The following is a 26,202-nucleotide window of genomic DNA, read 5'->3' as shown; positions in this document are numbered from 1 at the left end:
TAAGAACTTCTGCAAAAGTCTTCCACTCCACCCCAGGTATCTAGTTATGAGGAAAAGCTTTTTTCTCACTGGTTACAATCTTTGCATATTTCTTTCCTGGGCATTCACTTCAAATGCTTGATTTTGAAATTTTAAAAATGAAGTGGAAGAGTCTGGTAATAATGTGTTCCAAAATCTGCATTGAAAGTACATTTAAAGTTTAAATGTCTCAACTACAATGTCTTTTTTTCCCTAAACATGTTTTAGATTTAAAGACTTCTTGAGACTGCTTTATTTTAGATCTCAAAATATGATTCCTTAGATTCCTTATGATTCCCCTTTGAAACAGGAAGCATCCTTTTCATTATGTGTGTATACAGTACAGGCACAGTGAGGCTTATTGGAGTCTTTAGGCACTACTGCAATGCAAATAATACAAATAACAATTGTAGCCTTATCTCCATCACTGGCTGGCAAGTAGAGCTGGTTGGAAATTTTTTTTAATGAAAAATGGCTTTTCAGTGAAACAGCTTTTCTGTTTTCATATGACCCTCTCTTAATCAACTGGGTTTTCTTTTACAGTCGAAGAGTTTAATAAATATATTTGCAAATGTAAACCAAGATCCCATGAAATTATTTAGAATTCACAGGCCATGCTATTTTGGTTTACTTATTGCAGACCAGGTCAAAAATTCATGAGGTTACTACTGGATGAATTACAGAAATATATGTAACTGTACATACAAATGCAATAGATTCATTATTCTTGTTTTGTTCCCATGTAGTAGGCACGCTAATACAAATGTGCCTACAGTCTGCAAATCTGTGAACCATGCTCCCTTCTCAGATTATCATCCACTGTATAGTACTCCACTTCCCCCTCATAATAAAAGCATAAGTAATTCTGGCGAAACATTTTCAAACATATCCATTAATTTTGAGTGCCCAATTTGAGACTAGGATTTAAGGCCAGATTTTTCAGAGGTGGTCAGCATTTTTGAAAATTGGGCCCAAGGTATCTCAAGTTCATCACACAAAGGTTGAAGACACCCAAAGTCAAAGGCCACTCTTGCAAATGTGGCATCTGTGCCTTAGTGTGATTTGCAGATGTACACCATTCCTGTTAAATTCTGTGGTGTACTAGCATTAGTTGCAGGTTGGTATGTAATCTCACTAGTGTGGAGTCACTCCATAGAGCACTCTGTACCCTATCAATCCAGATGATTGAATGTAGATGATTGTATCTATTAATTTCTGAAGCAAATCCATATGCCTTCTTCAGATGACTGTTCTCCTGCTTGTTAATTGCATATTGATATCTCAGTACTGTTGCCAGTCTGGGTATGGAGCTGGGTACAATACAGTATATATTATTTCTCTTGGATGGCGATGTCCTGTTGATAGCTGGAGATCAAATATCCATGCTGATATTGTTAGCTCTGCCTTTCTCTCCGAGCAATCCTAGAGTGTGCTGCTGGGCAATAGCTCGGGTTCCTCAAGGGCTCTTTCATGTGAGGTTCTTTGGGATCCCATCTTGTCCAACATCTATGTGATGCTATTTAAGAAGGATATGGGGGAAGCATGGGTTGTCTTCAGTAGTATGATGGCACTGATCTTTATGTTTCCATCACTAACTCGGATGGTGCAGTTGAGTGTCGTTCATAGTGTCTGCTTGAGATTGAGGCATGAATGATTGTGAACAGGTTGAGGACTCGAGCTAGATGAAACAGAAGTGATGACGGTAGGTTAAAAAACAATGAAATGATATGGCAAAATGTCTGCTCCCCTGTTTGAGGACGACTGCCATTTGTTACTTGTCTTTGAACATTGCGAGTCTGGTTAGATTTCCAGTTACTAGATGATAAACCTTCTGCAGTAGTTGAGATTTTTTTTTTCCATCTGTGTCTATCGAGAAGATTGCCTGTGACCTCTTTGTGATGCAGACCTTGCTACGTTGATTTACACCTTTTCACCTTGAGAATAGATTAATGCAATGTTCTCGACTTGGGTTCTATCTTAAATCCATTTAGAAGCTGAACCCAGTGCAGAATACAGCAGTTTGCTTGTTAAGTGTGGCTTGCAGGGGTGGCTCTAGACATTTCGCCGTCCCAAGCAGGGCGGCATGCCGCGGGGGGTGCTCTGCCAGTCACCGGTAGGGCGGCAGGCGTCTCTGGTGGATCTCCCGCAGGCATGCCTGCGGAGGGTCCGTTAGTCCCATGGGACCCTCCGCAGTCACGCCTGCGGGAGGTCCACCGGAGCCGTGAGACCAGCAGACCCTCCGCAGGCACGCCTGCGGGAGGTCCACCGGAGCCGCCTGCCGCCCTACCAGCGACCGGCAGAGCGCCCCCCGCGGCATGCCGCCTCAAGCACGCGCTTGGCGTGCTGCGGCCTGGAGCCACCCTGGTGTCTTGCCATGGAGACATTACACTAGTGTTTCCATGACCTACAATGGCTGCTTCTGGGTTTCCTGTTTGAATTTAAGATGTTAGGTTTTGGTTTATAAAGTTTTAAATGGTCTTGGACCTACCTACTTGAGAGACAGACACTGTTTCCATGCCATATTGCTGCAGCTTTGAAAACCACTCTCCTTGTTTGTCTGAATTAGCTTGAATTTGTTGACCTCTAGGACATCTTTTTTATGGGGACCTTTAAGGAGAGGAATATTATATAAGATGAAATTTTGAGGGAGTGGTGTATTGATTTCTTGTTGTAAGGTTGAAGCTTCAATTATTGTATATGGTCGGCACAATGTTACTGCCATCCAAAGAATGGTTTGGATGTCTTTATGGTTATGTTTTTAAATAATTGTTAAAGGGATCTAGAGTTTAAGATCAATGCCTTCTTTGTTCATTCAATCGTACATATAAATAAATGCATACAATTATCTGCAATTGTAACTAACTTGCTTCAAAGCCTTTTTCCTTTCATAGCTTCTCACCTTAAGTGCATTATTTCAAACTGAAAAGTTTATTTTTATTTCTTTCCTTCTGTGCATTGTTTTCCAGCAACATATTTTACTGATCTGAGCAATGAGGAAGCTGTGAAAATCAAATATCTGTGCATGTCAGTGTGGTTTTAGATAATTTATTTTTGGTTTTTAACAATATGTAATCTGTCCATAGTAATTGTTTAACCATCTGCAATGAAGCCCATAAGTTAGATCAGTATATGACAATGCAGTGTAAAATCAACCCACTGCATTTGTAACATTTAGAGTCCTATAAATCAGAGATGGATGAAGAGTACTAGGTCACCTACTCCATCCTTCTACCGGTGAAGAGTTTTTTATTCTTTGGATGGCAGGTTCTGTGAGGGAGGAGTAGGAGAGGGTTGGTGTTACCTTAGAGCAACAGTAGCACCAGAGAGAGTGCAAATCGTACAAGTGCTTTAAAGGGAGAGGAACCGAGAATGATGTGTGGGAAATCCTTTCAGAAGTCCACTTAGACTTTTCTGATGCCCTGAATCACTGTTTCAGGGAGATGAGAGTGCCCCTTGCACCTGTACATTCTTATCCTGGGAAACCGGGAGAAGGTAACCTACACTGTAAGAAAAAAAAATGAAGAGATTGAAATGTATGCTACAGTAGTAGTATTGTTGTTTTGGGGGTTTCCATGGATCATTTAATTATCCAATTAATTGAATTTACAGTATGGAAATAAGTGGCATGATGGATTAGCTTTTATCAAGATTAGTAAAGTTAAGATTAAAATACACATCACTCATTTTGGCCATATGGTTGTGGCACTTTTTTTTTTTAAAAATAATTACCTGAAAAGTTTCTTGTCACCTATACATTAAGAATAAAAATGTTGCAATTATGTGTATTCGAAACATAAAAATGTTCTGTAGGTTTTTAATTTATTCTGCTGTTAAGTGTTCCGCTGTACTATTATGCTGTAGTCACGTCTTTCCTTTAAATGAAGTGTGTGTTGTTTTTATGAGGAGTATTACAACATCTGTAGTAGGATAAAAGCCGCTATTCTCACCAACGAGACATCCCTACCTACGGCTACAGAAGCAGCCATCATATTATTTCTCTGCACTTGGGGAAATTTATGACTGAATGTCAAGCATTTTATAGATCAAAGCAATCTTTATTTCCTATTTTCCTCAGACTGGTTAGCTAATATGATTTCAAAGAAAAGGCTATTAAATTGAAAGCTATGATCTTTTAACTTGAAGTGCGTGTGGCTTTTCTGGACTGTAGTTTTATTTTAGTGTTCTGTTCTTATAAAAAGATGTTGTTCTGCCCATATTAGATTTACCGTATGAGTTATTGGCTTATTAACCCATGAAAAGGATAAGAATCTTGTTAACTTCAACCCCTTAGAAACAGAGTGGGAGCTGTGGAGTCAGCACTGGGGGCGGGGGCAGCACGCAGAACCTCCCTGGCCACCCATGCACCTAGGGGCTGCAGGGACCTGGCAGCCACTTCCGGGAACCGCGCAGAGCTGGGGCAGGCAGGACTCCTCAAAGGAGTCTTATAAACATAAATTCCTAGGCCACATATGATCTAAACTATAGGCCAGATATGTGGAATTTGGCATAGTGAGATGTAAATTGCCTCTCGCTATTAGGGTTGTCAGGCGTCCAGTTTTTGACCGGAATGCCTGGTCGAAAAGGGACCCTGGTAGCTCCGGTCGGTGGCCATTAAAAATCTGGTTGGTGGTACAGTGGGGGCCTCAGGCTAAGGCCGGCTTCCTGCCTGCCCTAGCTCTGCGCGGTTCCTGGAAGTGGCTGCTAGGTTCCTGCAGCCCCTAGGTGCATGGGTGGCCAGGGAGGTTCTGCGTGCTGCCCCCGCCCCCAGTGCTGACTCCACAGCTCCCACTGGCCGGAAACCACAACCAATGGGAGCTGCGGGGGCAGCGCCTCCAGGCGCAAAGACAGCGTGTGGTGCCTCCCTGGCCGCCCATGCTCCTAGAGGCTGCAGGAACCTGGCAGACGCCTCCTGGGAGCCATGGTAAGCACAGCCGGGACCCAGCATCCCGGGCCCCCTCCCACACCCCAACCCCCTGCCCCAGTCCAGAGTCCCCTCCTGCACCCTGAACCCCTCATTTCTGGCCCTAGCCCAGAGCCCACACCCCTCCCACACACCAATCCCCTGCCTCAGCCTGGAGCCATCTCCCACACCCCAAAACCCTTATCCCCAGCCCCACCCCAGAGCCTGCACCCCCAACCGGAGCCCTCACTCCCTCCTGTACCCCAATCCCCTGTCCCGGACAGGTGAAAGTGAGTGAGTGTGGAGGAGAGCAAGCGACAGAGGGAGAGGGGATGGAGCAAGTGGGGGTGGGTCCTCGGAGAAGAGGTGGGGCAGGGCCTCGGGGAAGGGGTGTTCGGTTTTGTGCCATTAAAGTTGGCAACCCTGCTTGCTATACCAGTAAAGCTGCTAGTGAGGAAAATGGATTAACTCCAAGGGAGTACAGGCAGTGAGCCCAATTCCCAAGGTACACGAAGGTTCTTTTATGCTACCAGAATAGTGAGTGGGCTTCCCTGAGGCCGCTTATAGCCTGCATAAAAGGTTCTATGTCACCCCTGCTACTAGTCCCCCCATACCTCCAGCATAACAGGCATCAGGGTGGGGAGTGAAGTGGTGGCCTTTGTCCAGAGCCTAATGCATGACAGCTCTTCTGATAGGGGCTCTGGGAAGCAAAATAAACTCTGCTCAAACTTACGCCACGGACTGAGCAGGTTGGCTGCTGCCCCAGAATATGGCAATTGCAAAGATGGCTTAAAGCCATTTGTGCACCCTTCCACTCTGTTCCTGGCCCAAAAGCAGGAAGGGAAGAACTGAAAATTGAGTCAGTGGCAAAGAGTGGAGAGGTGATTGTAGGGTGACCAGATAGCAAGTGTGAAAAATTGGGGTGGGGGGTTATAGGAGCCCATATAAAAAATAGCCCCAAATATCAGGGACATTTGGTCACCCTAGGTGATTGGTACATAGTACCAACATGTCTCTCAGGTACCTTATGCATGCTTCTTCCCATTTGTCTTTGCTTGCTTACTTCTGGGATACATTGACTCCCTATAGTAATCCTGCTACAAGGGAGTTTATGCTGTAACCTCTCCTCACCTGAGCAGATTTTCCATCTCTGGCCTGTCCTCCAAAGTTCTCACCAGCATAAAGGCAGAATGAATTTGGACATACCAGTTTATTCAGAATAACTTAATTTTGTGTAGCATCTTTCATACACTCTGCTGCAACACACTTTATGGACTGACTGGAAAATAAAAGTAGTGGCAGATCAGGTGAAGTAAAATTAACAAGATCTCTGCAGTGTTAGCACTGCTGGAAATCCAAATGTTTGCTATTCTGAATCAGAGCAGAGCAATAGGGTGGAAGAGCACAGAAGGTAAGGGCAGTGTATAATTAGCATGCTGTCTGAAGCTGCCACATTTCAGACCTTGTTAATTTTAGTTTGTTGTCATGCTTGGAACAGAGGGGTCAGATAGCTGCCAAGTGCAAAGTGTCAGTACATTAAATAATGTTGGAGGATACAGGAAGACTATTCCAGACAGCAAGAGCTGCAGAGGAGAAGAATTTTGTAGCAAGGTTGCATATGGAGGGGTAGAAGAGGCCTGTGCTATTTCCACCACCAATCAGAAATTTGGGATTGCTTCCCAGTGTGGCTAAGATACCTCTGCCCACATGTATCAGGCATAAAATAAGAGAATGTATGTGTAGGAGACAGCATGGGCCCAGGGATAGGGCACTGTCTGGGAACTGGGAGACCTGGTCCGCCACTGATTTGCTGTATGACTTTGAGAAACTCACTTCATCTCTTTGTGCCTTAGCTTCATCAGTGTAAAATGACGATAGATACCCACGTTACTTTATAAAGCATTTGAGATCCATAGCTGGGAACTACATTGTAAGACTGAAGTATTTCACCAGTTTTCTAGCCTGGCTGAATAGTTAAAAGGTTTGGATTACAATGCAATGCCATTATTTCATTTTCTTTGGAATCAGAATATTTATGAATGATAAAAATAATTGAGTTTAAGAATTGTGTTCTGACACCTCGACAAAAAAAAGTAATTTTATAAAAATGCAATCCTAATCAGATTTTGAACTCAATATTTTCAGGATTCCTATCACTTTTCTAAAACAGAAATAATATCACATCCAGTAATTTTGACATCATTAGGCAAAAAACCAGGTTAGGAAAAGAACAATTCTGTCATATCAAAAGGTATTGGAATCAGACATGTTAGAAAAGGGTTAGCCATTTAAATAGTCACATTTAGCAAGGCTGATTAAGTTTCCTTATTTCAGTTTCAATTTCCCATGTGTGTGTTTGAGTTTTAGGAGAATAAACAAGTTAACACCAGTGTTAACTTTATAAGATAAATGAAGGGACATTGAAGGCAATTAGATTGTCAAACATTTTATTTATTTATTTGTTTATTTATTTATTTACTGTGAAAATGAACATTGGCATTGTGGAATCATGCTCATGACCCAATAATTAAGGTTGTAACTCAGTACATTACAAAATGGCGTCACTACCTCTTTGAGAGAACCCACTGTTAAATTCAAGGAGATCCATAAATGTTCTCCAATCACAGCGCTGTATTGTGCCCAGTACTTAGTTTAAGTGTTTAGTTAAGAGTAGTAGCATATTTGAATACAGCAGAAAATTGCTAAACTGCCTTTTGTTAACCTGCATGCCTTTATAATTAATACCAAAATCGTTAGTCTCCTCTCCTTTGTTTTCAAGAAAGTTTTAATAGCAGAGTCCTTTACTGAAGTCTAATTACCAAGATACCTTTACTGTTAGTAAATATAGATTTTTTTTTTAACATGCTGTAAAGATCCTTCATAAATTTCCTTTGGGCTTCTGCCGCTGTGCACAAGGGACTTAATGTTGCCTTTGGGAAGCAACTGCTCTTATGGTAGATTTGAATCACTATTTACAGGTGCCAACCAGAGCAACCCCGAGGGCTGATTTAATTTGTCCTAGCATCTTCTGTGGGTAGAAAGAAAGGGGGAGTAAAGTTACTGATGTGCCCCTTCTGCTGCTTCAGATGCGCTGAGCACTTCATGGTGGGGAAAGTAATACTTACCTACTTGGCTGGACGGTTGTGAGGATTCCTTCATGTTTTTACAGTGCTTTGAAGAGACAGATGAAAATATTTCACTGATTTTTTTCCAGTTTGGGGACCATGGTTTTCGGAAGACAGTGTTTCTTTTCCTATTTCCAGGACTGTCACAACACTACTGAGATTCATTAATCTTGGTCATTTGTGAATGCGACATGAATGACACATCCAGGATTGATGAGTCACCAGTTTAAAAAGTAGCTGTTTCCTTATTGATTTTTTTTAAACCAACACATTTAATCATTCTCCTCACTTTTAAAAAAAAAAATTATTTTCAAGTCTGCTCTACCAAAATGATCTACATCTGGTGGCTTTCAGACAGGTTTTTTTAAATACCGTAGTCAAAAAGCAGATCATTTGCAAAACTTTCCAAAACATTAGGACACTTAAATTGAACTTTTTGTGTGTCTGTTGGGGATGGGTCCTACCAGTCAGTCTGGGAAGATTACTCTTTAATCAAATTTATTTATTTTGGGGAATAAATAGTTTACTTGTCAAGTTTTAGGGACTTTCCAGCCATCAGAAACCTTATACTGAAGCTCCGTTTGGTACAGACAGCTGCAATGCAAGACTTTTTACCCTACTTAACTATCTATTCCAAACACTGCCTAGCGTGCTGCCTTTCCTGCTGATTGCTGAGCACTGCTGAGGAGACACTACCAATCCTCCTGAAATGTGTAAAATTAGCATTTAAACCAAAATAATGGCATAAATTTCTGTGCAGAGTATAATACTAATAAGATTAAGTTTTAGCAAAGAAAAACATAAAAGGTGTAATCTAATAATATCAAAATACACTCTGAATAAACTATATTACACATGTATGCTGACTGGATGATATAAGTTTGATTAAATTATACTGTTTTGTAAACAGGATATGGTAGGTAGTAATGGCAGCTTTTGTACGTTTAGTGCAAGAAAGCAAGGGAGGGAATGGGGATTATTACAATATGAATGTAGTCAAAGCTACTTAAAATAAAAAAGATAAAGATGAAAATTGAATTGTAGTTTCATAAATGCTTCTACAAGTGAAATTCATGTTTCCTCAGATATATTAGATGGGGGGAAAATAGAAGGAGACAAATCTAAACTTGAAAAAAGCAAAACCCACCCAAGAAAACTATTTTTCTGAAGGTGAGAGGTTGGAATTGTGTGTCTGGGGGGAGTGATACAAGTAAAAATAATTGCAATGATTTCAAAATATGTAGTACTCTTCATTCTCAGCATCTGGTCAAATTCTTATTTATATTGCTGTGATATACTAAATTTTGTCCATTCCATCTCTTCATGTGCTACATAGTAGAAGATTCCAGGCTGTTAGCACTTCTGAACCAGATGGCATATACTTCTGTCATGTTGAGATCATGCTGGAAATGCCATCTATGTAAAACAGCTGAGACATAACACTTTGACATCAGGTTTTCGATAGTTACATAGCTATTGGTTTTTATCAGTTAACATTAATTTTTGGCCATTAATTTTTTTCTTGAGTTTTATTGACAGATGAGAATGAGTATATTAAATGCATTATTAACCCCCACCCCACAAAAATGCTGGATTTCTAAGGATTTTTGACAGTTTACCTAACTCAAGTCCTGTCCATAGCATCAAAGAACTTTATATGGTTTTGAAAAAAATATTAACAATGTTATGGAAACTGTTTTTAAAACTACATTAGTACAACCACACAGCCTCTCTGGTAAGTGTATCATAACATGTCCAACATGGTTCTTGAGAGGTAGTGAACTCCGGTAAGGCAGAATAGTGTTTCCGACTAAGGCCTGAATGCACAAAAGTAGGCACCTAACTCCTTATTTTAAGCATTTGGATCCTGGTTTCAGCAACACTGCAATGCACAACCCCAGCATCCCCCACCAAATCCTGTAGGCACCGAAACTCACTTGGCACCTAAGTTTTTGCAGTAAAAGTTTCCTTAGCGCCTGTGTTTCTGCCCTGGACATGTGCATTGCTGCCTCATTTTAAGTGTCTGGACGCCTATCTCCTGCCTAAGCCACAGAGCAGTTCACAACCTGGGGAAGACAGGCATTTGGCTACCTAAGGCTCAAGCAGGGCCTGATCCAATAGGTGTGCTCGGAAGCCATTTACCAGATTGGCCCCTCGGGTGAGTTCACACACAACAGTTGGGGGAGCAGGAGGAGGAGAAGGACTTCCCTCAGAGTTTTTACCCTTGTAGTTAGGGCTAATCTACCTGGGTTTGGGAGACCCTCGGTTCAACTGCCTGCCCCATGTGAGGGTGCGAAGAGATTTGAACTGCAGTCTGCCACCTCTCCAAAGAGTGGTCTAACCAGTGGGCTATGGGATAATCTCATGTGAGGCTCCCTCAATCTTTCCTGTTGATGTTGTTGCATTCACGATAAATAACAAAAGAATAATTAGGGCAGGGAGACTGGATAGGACCTGGTGTTTCCCACATCCTGGGTGAGTGCTCTGAGCATCAGGTGCTATAGAGCCATTTGAGTAATTCTCATGCTTGTACTCTGTCTCTCTCTGGCCCAAGTGACTCTTTAAGACAGAGAACCAGGGAGAGGGAGGCAGCACAGAGCATGAGATGACTCTATAGCCTCATGGTTAAAGAGAGAGAAGCCTATGTAACTTAGATGGCAAAGTCCCATTTTCAGAAGTGATTTAGGCACTTAGGAGCCCAAGTTCCACTGACTTTCGATGAGACTTAAGCTCCTATGTGTCTAAATAATTTTTGAAAGGACTTAGCTTTCTAAGCCATGTAGCCCTTGCAACACAGAGTGGAGCAACACCCTCAATACCTTGAAAAATCAAAGCCTGAGTGTCAGTCTGGGTTCTTTCCTTCTCATTCATGAGCACTGCGTGCCAGATTCTGTGTAGTCTCATTGGTTTAAAATCGTGCTCTCAATTACCGTGAGGGAACCCCATTAGATTTCAGTGAGCCAGATTGGCACAGTTGTGCAAAAGGTGGAGGAAGAGGGTGAAAGGAGCCAGTGGATGGTGACCCGTGTCAAGTAATGTGGAATTATTACTGTCTTATCACTCTGACTCATGTGATGTGACTAAATCCAGGAAATAAAGTTGAGTCTCTTTTTCTGCATCCTGTGTGTCACATTCTTATTATGGGAGCGTTGTCCAAACTTGTGCATTACAGTGTATAGACTAGGAGAGGAATCACTGGATAGGATAAGGGTAGTGACAGGGTTCCAGATTTTTATAAGGCTGACCATCACTGTGGCATTTGTGCACCTTCCATAAAAAATAAACAATATATATCTCTCTCTACCAGCTCTACAGGCAAAAATAAATTCAAAGTTATTGTTGGGATTTAAATAAATAGGAATGTGTGTGTGTGTGTGTGTGTGTTTGCATTGAGGTGTCTCTGAGCATTCCAACAAAAACTCTAAAACAAAGAAATGGGTTTGGCATTTAGGTCTCCTTTGCGTGCGCTCGCTCGCGCTCTCTCTCTCACACACACACACAAAATCTTTTAAGGGAAGGTACTGTGTGTTATGGATCAAGTGTAGGTGGTATGCCCTAGTAGAGCAGCAGTCAGGTCTAGTGGGCAGAGCAGGCATCCAGGTTGGGAAACGAAGCCAAGGGTCAGCAGCAGAGTCAACTACAGTTACCAGAGCCAGGCATCAAGCCAGAGTTAGAGCCAGGAATCAAAGCTGATGTCAGATGCCAAAAGCCAGAGCCCAGGATCAAGTCAGGGTCAGAAGTCGAAGGCCCGGGTCAGAGCCAGGACTGGTAACTGAGGATTGGAGGAGAGGCAAGCACAGAGCAAGACATGGTGGGAACAGTAACAAAGGCAGGGGTGAGGTAGGAGCAGAGCAGGAATCAGGAACAGGGTTGGATTCAGGGGGACAGGCACAAGCAGGATCCAATTCAGACACAGCAAGAAACCCCCTTGTTGCTCAGACAAACTTCCTGTGTCACCTCCTGGCATAAATACGTAGTTGGACCTATCAGTGGAGCCAGGTGATCCTCCAATCAGAGCTCATGTGGGTGGTGCCTTGGCTGGGGATATAGTCCTAGTAGCTTCTCAGCCCACTGGGTTTCAGTAGGCATTGGATGGAGGGCAAGATGCGGCAGCTGTATGGGGGATAGCTCCTCCCCCCTTCCCCCGCCAGACCTGGGTTCGAGACCCAAGACATCACACTGTTTTGTGTTGTAAAAGCACCTGCCACAGTGTGGGACCTACTGAAAACAAATAAAAAATAATAAATAATCCAAAACACCTCTTGGGACCGCCAAGCTGTGTGGAGGAGCATTGGCCCCCTCCCCAAATGGGCTCTGCTTTAACAGCGCAACATTAACTACTCAGCAGATTAACTAGAATGCTGCTGCTCTTCCATCTCTGGCTCTTAATTAACAAGGCTTCTTCCCCATTCCTTGCAAGTTAGAGGAAGGTGACTCCAAGTAATTTCCAATTTTTTTGTAAATTTTTGAATCCCTATAAGTTTACTTAATTATATGTTGAGTGGTATTCTTCTTTTGTTTGAAAATTGAAAAAACCAACATCAAAGGTCAATGCCCAAGTTGTCATCCAAGATGATGACAAATGGGAGGAAAATGGCAACCTTCATGCCGTCCTCCCTGTTAAGGGCTTTGGCATGACCAATGCCATCAACATGGCGACCGAACACCAACCAATGGCCTTGTTGTGGAAAAAGCAACTCAATCAATATGGCCCTTTTAGGGCAAACACTGAAAGAGGAAATATAGGCTCATACCTACATGTATGGCAGTTCAAGAAGGCCTTTCTCCTGAAAAAGTTAGTACTAGTGAACTGTTGATTGACATATATTTAAATAAAATTTTGTGAGTTCATGCTTACATTTTCATCATCATTTTCTTTCTTTTTAAGTTTTATTTAATTTCATATATTTATTGTCCAAGAAAACCATGTATTTGTCTGTGCTGTAGTTCATGGTTCTAGTAGTCTCAGTACGATCCTGCAATATAGCACTCAAGCATGCATTCCCCAGTTTGTTTGCTCCTCAAGTCATCAAAGGGACAGAGATGGAACAATCATGTGGACACGGGAAATAGTGGAGGAGTCAGTAGCTATGGAGAAGAAGGATCAATAGCTTGAGTTAGCCAAGAGTGGTAACAGCCCTAGCAAACAATTGCCATCCTAGGCTGCCTTCTGTAAACACAGAGCAGCCTGATGTCAAAACCACTTCATTACCCATGACTAACTTGAACGTGCTCAGGATATTTGAACTTTGGAGGGTTTTGCTGTTATAGTTCACATTCCCATGTGTATCTATAGATGCTAAAACAAGTATGGTCCCAATACACTGATTCCAATCAATCACACTTACAGGAGCCAAACAGACAAATAGTCTGACCTAAATTACTTCAATGTGTCTTAAATCACACTACCATGCTAACTGCTCAAGCATAATATATGTTCACAACACCAGATTATTTTACTGATCCATCATGTCAAAAGCCTGAAAGAATAAAAACAACAGTGCTAGAAGGTGACAAGGAGTGTAACAGATAATCTGAGGTAATAAATCATACTGTGTTTTTCTTTTCCCAAAGAAAAATCAGACCATGGATTTGGCAAGCTATAAAAAGTGTAATTTATGTGGACTGATAGATACCAGCAATTTTTGTTTTTGCGTGCTGGTAGAGCTAAAATTTGGTGGTGGTGTTTTGGGCTGCTTGTCTCAGAAGAGAGAGAAATTACAAATTCATATAAGGCTGCCTTCAAGGGACAACTTGTTCAGATACTGACAATATCTGGGAATTGCTGATGGAATGCCTAAAAGTTTGGAGATATGAACTATATTCTCAGAACAGTGAACTATAGCCACATAATTATGAATCCCTCATGAATACATTCGCCGCCTTTTGCACTGGAAACTTACCTGTAAGTTAACTGGGAGGTAGTATTACATGAAAAGGTGTGTTAATTTTATGCACAACCAGGGCCATTTCTGGAATGTAGAAAGGTGATTTCATTCATTATTTCAGTTCCTTGGTTTTGTTTCTTGATTACTACTGCATGATTGTTCTACATAATGGACCTGTATTTATTTCTTTTTGTAAATCTGTGCTCACTTCAAACTTTGTTCATAGACTACCAGTATCTCTTTCTACATGGATGAGACCCAGACTTGCAAATTTAAAAAAAAAAAAAAGTTTGCCTGCATTTTGCAATTGTGACCGGGATCCTAGTGGGGAGCCAGCTGTGCTCACTCAATTAGCATGAACTGCAAAGAATGGGGCAGACAATCCCCATAAAGCTAGTGAATATTCCAGTAAGATTTATCAAGCTGGCATAAAACAGCGTCTTTATTACCTCACTGGTTACTCAGAAGTCCAAACAGCACAGTTCCCTTAAAGTGATTCAGCCTCAGGCCTCCATCCAGGTACCTAAGTCAAATATGATGATTTCTGAAAATCTTATTTCATCATATAAAAGAAAAAGTTTTACCAGTCCCAAAGGATTGGACACATTACCTCCCAGGTTAATGAATGTTTCAGATCTTACAGCCAATTCTTATTAACTAAACTAAAATTTATATATATAAAAAAGAGAGAGAATATGGTTAAAAGATCAATATACATACAGACATGAGTTCAATTAATTGAGGTTCAGATTCATAGCATAGATGGTGAGCTTTGTAATTGCAAAGAGTTCTTTCAGTTATAGTTCATAGGTTATAGTCCAATGTCCAAATAGCATATTCAGGGCATATCAGCAGAACTGGGACCTCAGTCTTGCGCCTCAAACTTCCTCTGATGAATCCTAAGCAGATCTGAGATGAACAGGATCAGGACCCAAGGGTCTTTTTATACAGTGTTCTAGCATCCACTTGACCACACAGTCCTGGTTAAACAATAGACGTTTGCTTTCTAAACATCACCAGTAATTAGTTACACAAATTAACATAGGGCAATTTGCTTGTTCCTCCACCATTCACAGATTATTTGCTATACATTTCAAAGAGAGATGAATACAGAGATATCCCGTGTTTACAATTCATTTAAATGATAGGATGTTCTTTTGACCTCTGAATTATCAGAATACAGAATAGACAGGGACTGTTGATTAAATTGTTGACCCTACTCATACATATGTAAATACACAAAAACACAAACATTATTTCCGCACCTGTTTTTTGAGGGTTATTTATTTTGCAGGTTGTTTAACCCTTTCTGGCCATGTGTCATAGCAATATTTAGATTAAGAGGGATGTTTCTGGTGGATTCTCACAATTTATTGCTTGAATCTCCAGAAAAATAAAACATATTCTTCCTTTACTGTTTTGTGGCTGCTCCACTTAGCATTATGGCCAGGTTTTTGAAAGCTGGCTTCTGTTCTGAAAATGTCTTCTTTAATCTGTGATAACATCAAGGTATTTCAGTGGACATTGATTAGGAAGAAATATCATGGCCTCCTTTGTTATGTATTTGTAACTTCTAAACTACTATAGAGAATTTACACTGAAGGGAGCATAGGCCCTTAAAACTTGTTTCATAGCGTAACCCACTGGTCCGTATGTGTCATGCACCTCCTGTGCCTGATCCCAGAGGATATTAATTGGTTATATTCCCCACGTACAGAGATTGACACGCTAATTCATGCTGTAGAGACTCATGTTTTCAGCTCTGGAGGTCCCCAGTTCAATCCCCAATGTTGGACAAGAGGGCAGTTGTCAATATAGCACTTCTTATGCATTGTATGTAGGGAAGAAAGTGAGTAGCTATAGCTATGTGGGGAGCTAGGGAAGTTTGTTGTTTGTATGGGGGAGCTAGGGAAGTTTCCTCCCTAAACTCTAAAGTACTTATTCCTGGCTCTGTTCAGTAACTCTCTGTCAGGAAATATATTTTCCCTCCCCACTTACGTTTTTCTGTAGTTTTCATTGTTGTTTGTTATACATTATCCCTCATACCACAACTTTGCAACCTATGGATAGCTTCCTTCCTTTCAGTATTTTCACAAATTCATCACTATACACTATAATAGCATTACATTTCCCTCATGTAACTTTGTCCTCATAGCAGAATAACTTAAAGAAGCAGCTCAGTTTATGATTGATTAGGAAATGTACAATTTCAGTTCCCTTCGAAAGTGTGGCTATGTTACTTTAGCTAGATCTCATTTCAGGAAGTCATAGTTAGATTTGCAAACAACCTATTAGGTCACTCATCCAAACCCTGCCAGTGCAATATTGGTCCCTACAGTATATTCTTGAATGTTTTGTCCAATCTAACTTTGAATGACTCAAGCAATAAGGCTTCCACCACTTCCTCTGGGAGACTATTCCATGGTCTAATAGATTTCACTGTTAGGAAATATTTCCTGTCACTTGGCCTAAATTTTCTTATGCTCAGATTCATCTAGTTATTTGTAGTTATACTTCTCTAGACCTCCGTTAATGGGACCTTTTCCTTCTTTGATACTTATACCCTTGAGTAAATTGTAGATGGTTAGCCTATCTCTTTGGTCATCATTTGGCCAAGGTAAAACACTTTTAGCGCTTATAATCTTTCTGTATAAGTAGGCCATCTGATTGGTGAGGGGATTATTTTTGATTAAATGCTGGTTTAAAAGAAGCAAATTGGAAAAAATGCATTAGCACCGTGGAGTTTCGGGGACCCAAAATCTTATTTTTAGAATCAAAATGTTTAGGGTTTTTTTGAGTTTTAAATAGAAGTGGAGAGTTTCCCCAAAGAACTTCTTAAAAAATTCCTAACATCATCAGTTCATGTTTTGGAATGTTGCTTGATCTATGTTCTACACTAGTTTTTAAGAAAAATATGTGCATCTACAGTATGTGGAGAGGGAGCTGTGGCAGCAGCAAGAACACAAGCTGTTCCTTTAGTGTGGTGATGATACAGGATGCTCAGTGGGCATTTGAAGGCCTGTTTGCTAATTTACAGCCAGTAGTGAAAAAATTGAGCTTCTGGTCTTCTGCAACATCATCACCAAACAGCTCAGGTAAGATAGCCAGGTGGAGAAAAAATGGAGGGAAGGATTCTTGGGGTTGATTTCTTGTTGAATCCTAACAGACCCCTTACTTGTAAATCAGTCCCTCCAACCATTTAATCATTTATGTTGTATTTTTCTGAATTCCCTCTGTCTGGTATCATAGAGTCCAGAAATATATTGTTGTCTCACTTGTTTTTTTGTTTTTGGTTTTTTTTTCTTCCATATTGCAAGTTCATATCCACTATCATCCTTATAGGGTTTTCTAAGGTCCCTATTCTGCCAAGACTTGTGCACATATTTAATTATACTTTGCAGGATCTGGGCCTAAGTAATTTTTTCCCATTGAATATAATAATGCTTAGCTCTTACATAACACTGTATAAACATGAACTAATAATCCTCATATTGGAATCTCCTGTTGAGTAAATACTATCATCCACATTTTATGGACTGGTAACATTGAGAGGTTAAGTGACTTTCCCAAAGTGACACGAGTTGCTGTCGGAGCTGAGATTTGACTTGAGGACTTCCTTGCTGCCTGTCCAGCACTATGCTCCATCTCTAGGGTCTGATTCAGTGAAACACTTAAAAACATGCACTTAACTTTAAGAACGCACTGAAGTGCTTGGCTGAATCAGAGTCTTTATCTGTATCTCTATTGAATCTGATGATTTGTGTATCTATAGTCTTTAAGATTGGATTTTATTTCCATGCAGGTTATCCAGGCTGTCTTTTTTGGGATCTGTGTATTGACTGATCTCTCCAGTCTTCTCACCAAAGGAAGTGACAGCCAAGAACAAGAAAGACAGTTAAAAAAGCTCATTTCCCTCCGTGACTGGATGATGGCTGTTTTAGCCTTTCCCGTTGGAGTTGTAAGTATGGTGCTAAGCAGTTAATTTCACTTCCACGCAGGTGCATCATTTAACTTGTTCATTGTTTCCTGACAGTAAAAATTGACATTCTTAGCAAAAAGGATAAATGTCTATGAAAAAAGGGGAAAATGGGAGCACACTTTTGTCACACTTTAGTTATCCTGAAGAGAACTTTCAGTTACTTTTTCATTTCATTTAAAAAAAATAATCCACCATTGAGGCATCTGGATTCATGATATAAATAAAATGTACTAACACATTAGGACGGGGTGGGCAAACTATGGCCCGCGAGCTGTTTTAAACTGGCCTGCCAGCTCCTGCTGGGGAGCGGGGTCTGGGGGGCACACCACGCAGCTCCTGGAAGCTGCAGCATGGCCTCGCTCTGGGGCGCAGGGTCAGGGGCCGCACCACGTGGCTCCTGGGAGCAGCCACATGGCCCTGCTCTGAGGGCCGGGGGCCTCTCTGCACATAGGAACCGGAGAGGGGACATGCCACTGCTTCTGGGAGCTTCTTGAGGTAAGTGCCACTTGGAGCCTGCACCCCTGAGCCCCTCCCTGCACCCCTGCCCCAGCCCTGATCCCCCTCCTGCTCTCCAAATCCCTCGATCCCAGCATGGAGCCCCCTCCTGTACCCCAAACCTCTCATCCACAGCCTCACCCCAGAGCCCGCACCCCCAGCTGGAACCTGCACCCCTTCCCGCACCCCTGCTCCAGCCCTGATTCCCCCTCCCACCCTCCAAACCCCTCGGTCCCAGCCCAGAGCACCCTCCTACACCTCAAACTCCTCATCCCCAGCTCTACCCCAGAGCCAGCACCCCCCCACACACACACCCCAACCCCAATTTTGTGAGCATTCATGGCCCACCATACAATTTTTATTCCCCAATGCGGCCCTCAGGCCAAAAAGTTTGCCCACCCCTGCATTAGGATCTTGATTCTGTAAGCCTTTGCAAATATGAGGTGGGTTGGCATGTAGACTGTTGGGAGTCGAGCTGGATTCTTTCTATATCACATATCATCATCAGTGATAGAAGTTCTGCCCTCCATGGATTTGTACAAGTGTAACTGACTGGAGTTTGCTAAGCAATTCTGTTGATGATGCAAAAGATGATAGAATCTAGCGCTTTCCCTGTTAGCCCTGTTGGCTGTTCAGAGCTAAGAGGAGTAAAAACATGTTTTTGTCATTAAGGTGCACAAGTTCCTAAGAGGGAGCAGAGTAAGAAGGCGTTTATGAGTACTTTTCAGAGTAAAACTGCTCTTCTACTGCACTGAAATCAATGGGTCTTTTGCCATTGACTACAGTGGAGCAGGACTGGGCACTTTAAGCATGACAAAACTCAGATTGCCAGTGCTTTCCACCCAAAACTACAATTTGGCCCAGGTTTGTCCAAAACTTGGATCAGGTTCGCAAAAGGTTTGTAAATCTTATAATAAACACAGGCTGTAATGAAACTGGAAACTATGCCTCATTTTTTGTTTCATTATGAAAGTTTGCCAGTTCTAATTGCAACCTTGTGAACCACTCTTCTCCTTGTATTGATGGATCTTCTAGCTAACTGTATGAGGTCTCATTGTTGACACTGTGTATAACAACTAGGCATCTATTGTAACTTTACAGTTAATGCTGTAATTTAAAATATCAATTTTTTTATACTTCAGCAGGCATTGTTAAAATCCTTGGTGTGATATTTTAGAGTCCAGTCCATGAAGAAATACGCAATGCCTGTGCAAGGTTATAAAATATAAAACACGTGTACAGCATTGTGCAGGTGTTCCCTTCCCAAAATACCCAGTTGGTAGCCTTAAATTACTTTACTTACTAGCCACTGCTAAGGGTAACTGCTGCTATTTATACTGGGTTAACTAGCTGCAATTTTTCTTCTATCACATAAGAAACACACAATAATAATTAATGTATTTTTTTAAAAAAATCTGGAAATAAATAGGCTTGCAAAATATTTTTTTACAATTATATTTTGAGGAAGATTGGGAGTTATGTAGTAGTTGTGACTGTGACTGATAACAGATGCTTTTCCTACGGTTGTTACTAGAAAAGAGAGAGCCCCTTAAGAACAGCACAACATTATTTTTAAGTTTTTAAGTGATTCTTTTTGGGAAAAAAACCCACAGTATAAGCTTTTACACACATCAAGAGACACATTCTCCTGCTTTTTCTGGCTCTCTCGCCAGCTATTCAGTATCCACAATGCCACTTGTGATACTGTGTTTCTCTCTCCTCTGTTTTAAAACTCTGCTGGCTTTTGTGTACTACTTCAGTACCTCCTCTCATCTCCCAGCCCTGATACTTTTTAAGACCATTTGAGACCTCCTGTGAAGACATTAGCTACAACTTCTGTTGGCAATAGCAGCAGTTTCTAAACATTCTGAGTTATATCTATTTTTTTCTTTCAGGAGTTACTTGTTTTGCCATCTGTAAAAGAGGAGCTAGCAAGTATTGTAAGCACTCTCTAAATGAGATGTACAAATGAGCATTTTCTAAATTAACCAGTTCCTAGGAGATACACTTTACACATGGGAACTAGCTAGTTTCCTAAGGGTTAAAACACACACAAATTTTGTGTATTGTCAAAGGAAAACAAGAAAATAACTAGCTAAGTATATTGTAAAAATAGTCTCTCTCTCTCTCTCTCTTTCTCTCTTTTTTTTTTCCCCCTAAAGTTGACCTCCAGATAGGGAACAAAATGTCTTTGCAGCATTTTTTGCTCTTAATTTTGTATAAAGAAAGACTAAAAAGATTTTGTTCCTTTCTCTCCTGGCTGCTGGGAGACAAACAGTAGAGCCTCTGAATGTAACAGTGGCCTCAGCAGCCAGACTCAGACTTTACTTTTCTGAATGTCTGGTCCCTCACCAATCCAGGGTCCCTCCTAAAACCCGACTCTTTCTCCTGTTCACCAGTTACCACTCACTGTGGTGTTAACCAGTAGGGAGAGGGATGGTAAAATATAGAGACAGATTCTGGGACATTCACTTGAGTGGGGCTACTTGTAGAATAAGATACTATGCAGTGTGACTAAGGGTGTGCCCACAAGTAGCGTAGGTCTAATGCCAGTATTGTTCTGCCTATATATATATATATATATATATATATATATATATAAAAGAAAATATGCAGTGAGGTCTTTATATGTCAGAGGCTGTAGAGAAATTATTATACAACAGAGTGTCTGTAGAGAAAAAATAAAATTCCCTAAATTCCCCTATTCTCTCAACAGCTTCCTCCTTACAGAAAGCAGTGTTGGAAAGCAGGTTTCCTTGACAAGCGCCCAAACAACTCTCTACAGGGCTTCTCAGTGGTTTACATTAGAGGCATGTGGGAATCCCAAAATAGAAAATTAAACAGATGTGAATAAAATGCTAATTAGGTTTCTGATTGAAACCAGAGTGGTCATGCTTAAAAACTTATCAGTTGCCTTACACATCTAAATTAATGTTACATAAATATTTTTGCATTATTCTGTGCTCTTTATATGGAATAATTCATATATTGGGGTAAAGTTATTCAAGGTAGAATTAGAAAGTTTTTAAGTGCAATAACTGCAGTTCTGAGAATTATTCTAAATAATTGGCTCTCCGTTTCCAGCTTTCTAAAGTCTTCAAAATGGATTGTTCTGAAAAATAGACGAGAAAGCAGCTTTTCACTCCCAGGTCAAACAATGGAAAAAACCCTAACAAAACACAGCTTTTTATTTATAGTGCCTCTTCATAAATAAGTATCACAGTTGAGCCATCTGGGTAGCCTGGTCAGCATCCTCCTCCCTCCCTACAAAAAACAAAAACAACCTCTTCCCCCCCCCCCCCCAAGTAAAACACAACAACAGCAGCAATGGAAACAATGGCCAGAAGATATGCAAAACCTTCCCTCTTTTGTATTATGTTCTTTATTTCTCCAGCTGCTCAAATGAAACAGGAGCTGTTTTAGGAGCATCACAAAAAAATATATATACAAACGAGCTTGTTAGATGGAACCAATAACCACCACTGACTACCTTGTTGTCCTTTTTAAAAGGACTTTTAGTGATGGATTTTCTGTTTTTATTTAATGAAACCAGAAAATAATGGCCCAATTTTGCCGTTCTTACTCATGGTGAGTAGCAGTTTATTCCATGAATAGTCCCATTGGACAACATTCTGATACCTTTACTCCAGTTAAGTGGTACCTTATGGTACTATTCAATGTGAATAAGCGTATAGGAACCTGATCCATTAAATTAATGGTACTGTTTGCACACTAAAGTATTGCTCAAAAGACCTCATTCCTGTTTATGCTAAATTCATTTTTCACCAACCTAGCAGTATAAAGAGGCAGTAAATTACACTGCTAGAGCAGTATGAAGTAGCCTTAGTGAGAATATGAATGTATCTCAAAGGGCATAAGTGTGGTAGAGTCTGTACCAATGTTTTTAGTTTATCCCTCTTGTTTTCTGTTTGTTTGTCACAGATCGCAAAGTCTGCCAAGTTTTTATGGCTAATTCAGTGTTTTATGTAAACTGTACATGGCAATATCATTGTGTTTCTTGTAATTCATGTAGTAGAAGAAGGAGGTGAATAGGCATTTATAGATGATTAAAATTGTGCTTTTGTATTTTCAAGAGCTCAGCCTCTTCCTGTGTATATAAAAATATCCTTTTCCCTAGTCCTTCTCATTTCAATAATTGTAAGCAAACTTTCAAAGGTTGATCATTTATCTTTGGGTATGCTATAGTAGGCTTTTTTTAAAAAAAAAATTATTTTAGCCATACACACAACTGACCTGTTGAGTATTTGCTGGAGGAACACTGAAAAGATCACTCCTGCACAAACCTAACTAGTAGTCATTCAAACCTAACTAGTAGCCATGCATGGAAGAGATCTGTAGGTCTTCCGGATGTTTTAAATCCTCTTCCCCTGTCTTCTAAGTCTCTAAGAAAATTACTGCAGTTATTTGCCAGATGTCCCCATCTAACCCACCCACCCCCCACCCTCCGAGCCTATAAATGACAGGAATTGCCACACTGGAACAGACCAATGTCCTAGTCTGATATTTTGCCATCAGGAGTGGCCAATGCCAAATGCTCCAGATGTAAACTTAAAACTCTAATTGTGCAGTTCTATCCTGTGTAGGAAATTCCTTCCTGTAACAGGATGGCTTACCCCTTATTGGCTGGAGGGTCTGGGGCTGGCTGACCTGGATTACTAAAGAGACACACCTGGGTTGGATCAGGAAGTTCCCTGTAAAAAGCAGTGGGAGGCTGCAGTGAAGGGGGAAAGCTCAAAAAGCTATGACAGCATTTGCAGAGAATGAGGAAAGGCTCCTACAGGGAAAACCCTGACACAAGGGCTTTGCCCCAGGCAAGGACATCTGGCAAAGATCCAGTCCAAGCAGGGGAGAGATTGCAAAGGCCTCAGGCAGGAAGGCCTAGGAGGAGTAAGAAAAACCTTGTGTTATGTGGATTTATAAATGGACTTTATTTGAGATTTTGTGTTTTATTGCAATGTATAAACCCAAACTCCAAGGAGGGGTATTTAGGACCAAGAAAATGCCTGAAGTGAAGTTTTATTTGAACTGTCCAAGAGGAGAAACTGAGGTAGGCTGCCTGTATCGTGACCCTGGGCCATGAGGGGGCGAACAGGAGGTGGCTGGCCCACTGACTTCCCAATTCCTCAGTTCCTGCCCGTCATGACTTTCTTGATAGGCCTTTATCAAATGCGTTTGGGTTGAGTGTTAACTGATGTAAATAGGTGTAGCTCCATGGAAGTCAGTGCTATGCTAGTTTACATCAGCTGGGGATTGCCATAATGAAATTTCACATTTATATAGTGCCTTTTGTCCAGAAGGATCCCAAAGATCCTCACAAACCATACACATATATAGCACCACTTTACGACAGCCACCTCGGAGAGGTAGCCAGAAAGGTTACATCAAACTGCACAACAATGTGTGGAGAAGAAATTTTGCCCAAGGTTACAGGAGAAAATCTTTATTCTTGCAAAAAGCACCAGAGAGTCTTTTTGTCCATGCAGAACAGATAAAGCATCCAGTTTTCCCTAGAAATCACCCAGGAAATGAGTGAAACTTAATTGTACAGGTTATTCAGAATCAAAAATATACAGTAAAAAAAAATTCTATTGTGTATTATTCATTTGTATGGTAGTTTTTTTGGTTATGTGCACATAAACAGCAAATTACACAGTTTTGGCCTCCCTCTGTCAGTTTGTCTTTGCTTCAATTTCTTTTGTTTTACTAATGCCCTTGGTGACTCAAAAGGAAAAATAAGTTTCCTGATTCATGCTTCAAAATTTCCCCCTCAGTAGTATTTTGTGTTCTTTCTGTGTTACTTTCTGAAGCTTTAAAGCTGAGGGGGAAATTGATTAATGTTTTTTTCTGAAGTGGAAGAAGGAAATTGTTTCTTGGGCCTTAGTAACACTTTTGCTGCTGCTGTGTATTGTTTAGTGATATTGAGTTGCATATTACAAATCAGTTACTCCTCAAAGAGAACCCAAGGCCCACTTGAAAAACTGAAGTGCCCCCTTGTCTAGAGTGTACATAGAATACAATGAGTAGCAAAGAAGGGTCCTTCTTGTGGATTTTATGTGCTGTTTAACTTTCTACTGACTATCCAAGTGGTATTGTCTGCAGAAGGGGAGAGAAGGAATTAACATAGGCCATGATTTTGCCATTCTTACTCATGTGGTGCAGCTCCTTTCTCCACAAGTAATCTCTTACTGTTGCACAAAAATAAAAGTGGCAGACTCAAGTTAGCAGGAAGCTTAAGGAGTGTTGCCGGCACAAGGCCTGAGGCCAGCACAAACAGTGATTCTCGCTGTGAGTGCCTCCCGCTCCCACACAGACACACCAGGGAAAAAAAAAAAAAAATTTGAGATTTGAGATCAAAAAGATGCTTGAACACAACACACCAAGCCAAGCACACACAGAGGAGCAGAGGCCACAGGAGCTAAGCCAGCACTCATGGCACTGTCATTTTCCCACCCCTGGCACCACACTGTGCCACCACCACCCACCAACTCCTGAATACCTACTCAACAAACCTTTGGCTGAGTGTTCTCATATACTGAAAAACAAAACAAACATGGGTGAGGGGAGGCTGAGCTGGGGCTGAGGGAGTACATAGGACCTAGGAAGGGGGGGGAGGGACAAAGGTAGCAGTTTAGAGAGGAGAGAGAAACTAGATTAAACTCTTGGAATCTCAGGTGTTCTTCATGGTTCTCCTGTCTTATTTGACTCTATCTCCATCCCGCATGTGCCTGGGGGGAGGAACGGAGTCAAGAGAAGTGTTCCATAACGAGTAAAATTCCTAGGCAAGGAAGTAACCTGGAGGCCTAATCCCTGGGCCAAGTGAAGGCCCAAAATTATTACACCTAAACAAAAACAAATACACTACTACTACTACTAAGCAGATTAAAAACAAAAGAACCAAGCCCACAGGCTAGGCTGGCCCTGGAAAATAAACACAAACAACAGCCAGCTGTAACACAGGAGTGTGGGAAGTGTGTCCCAAGGGGTCACAGGGGTCACCCAGGGGCCTCAGCAGGCCCTTAATAACAACTTAAGTCCCAGATCAAGAGTCTTCTTCCCTTCAGCAGACGTCCACCGTCGTCCACCAGCCTGGACCTGTCAGCAGAGACAGAGCTGAGTAGTTTCTGGAGTAGTGGATCTTGCTTTCCTGCTGGTGATCAGCAGGACGGTGTGTGAGGTCCCTTGTGTGGTGAGAGGGCTAGAGGTCCCTCCCTTCTCAAACGGAGAGTCACCAGAGGGTGGGGAGCAGGCAGCAGGAGGGGACAGGCCCAGCGGGAGAGAGGCTGCAAATCAGAGAGAACAGAGAAGAGAGAGACAGAGAGCAGAGAGAGAAGAGCAGACTGAAGAGACAGAAACTCCCTCCTCACCTAGAACTCCCTAGCAGAACTACCTCCCCATCCCTAGCACCCCCATTCCCCAATAAGGCCTCCACCCTGCCTCTCTGAGAGAGCCTTTCGGAGGCAAAAAAACAAGGGCAAAGCATCAGGCCACCGAAGAGGCAGCAGGCCAGAGAGAGGCAGACCTTGGAGAGATGAGAAGAGAGCCTCTGATTAGCACCCACTGGCCTGTGGCTTGCATGGAGTGGTTGGAGTGAGTGATTTGTAGAACATGAACCACTGGGATGGAAATCCCGTGAAATGACTTCCAAGGTCATTAGTGTGTCCCATTGTCAGATCCATCCACTGGGGTGAAGGTGACCCAAACAAACTTGAGAGCTGTTCTGGCAGTAGTGTTGTTTCGGGTGTTGTCTGGATGCACCATCCGCTTAATCCATCCACC

General features: G+C 41.6%; 1 protein-coding gene across 9 annotated transcripts in view; it reads left to right on the top strand.

The window, feature by feature from the left end:
* AIG1 (androgen induced 1) overlaps positions 1-26,202 on the top strand; it is a 197,610-nt gene that overhangs the window by 44,222 nt on the left and 127,186 nt on the right. For all 9 annotated transcript variants that reach the window (XR_005596263.1, XR_005596262.1, XR_005596264.1 and 6 more), the window contains exon 2: positions 17,734-17,889. Coding sequence is in view for 6 of the 9 variants with exons in the window: in XM_039530648.1 (XP_039386582.1) it covers positions 17,734-17,889 (156 nt within the window). In the remaining 3 variants the exon portion in view is untranslated. The remainder of the gene's footprint in view (positions 1-17,733; positions 17,890-26,202) is intronic.

Source organism: Mauremys reevesii, linkage group 3 (genome assembly GCF_016161935.1).
Source record: "Mauremys reevesii isolate NIE-2019 linkage group 3, ASM1616193v1, whole genome shotgun sequence".
NCBI classification, from domain to species: Eukaryota; Metazoa; Chordata; order Testudines; family Geoemydidae; genus Mauremys; species Mauremys reevesii.
Note: the sequence above shows the minus strand (reverse complement) of the source record. Positions and strands in the feature narration are given on the sequence as shown.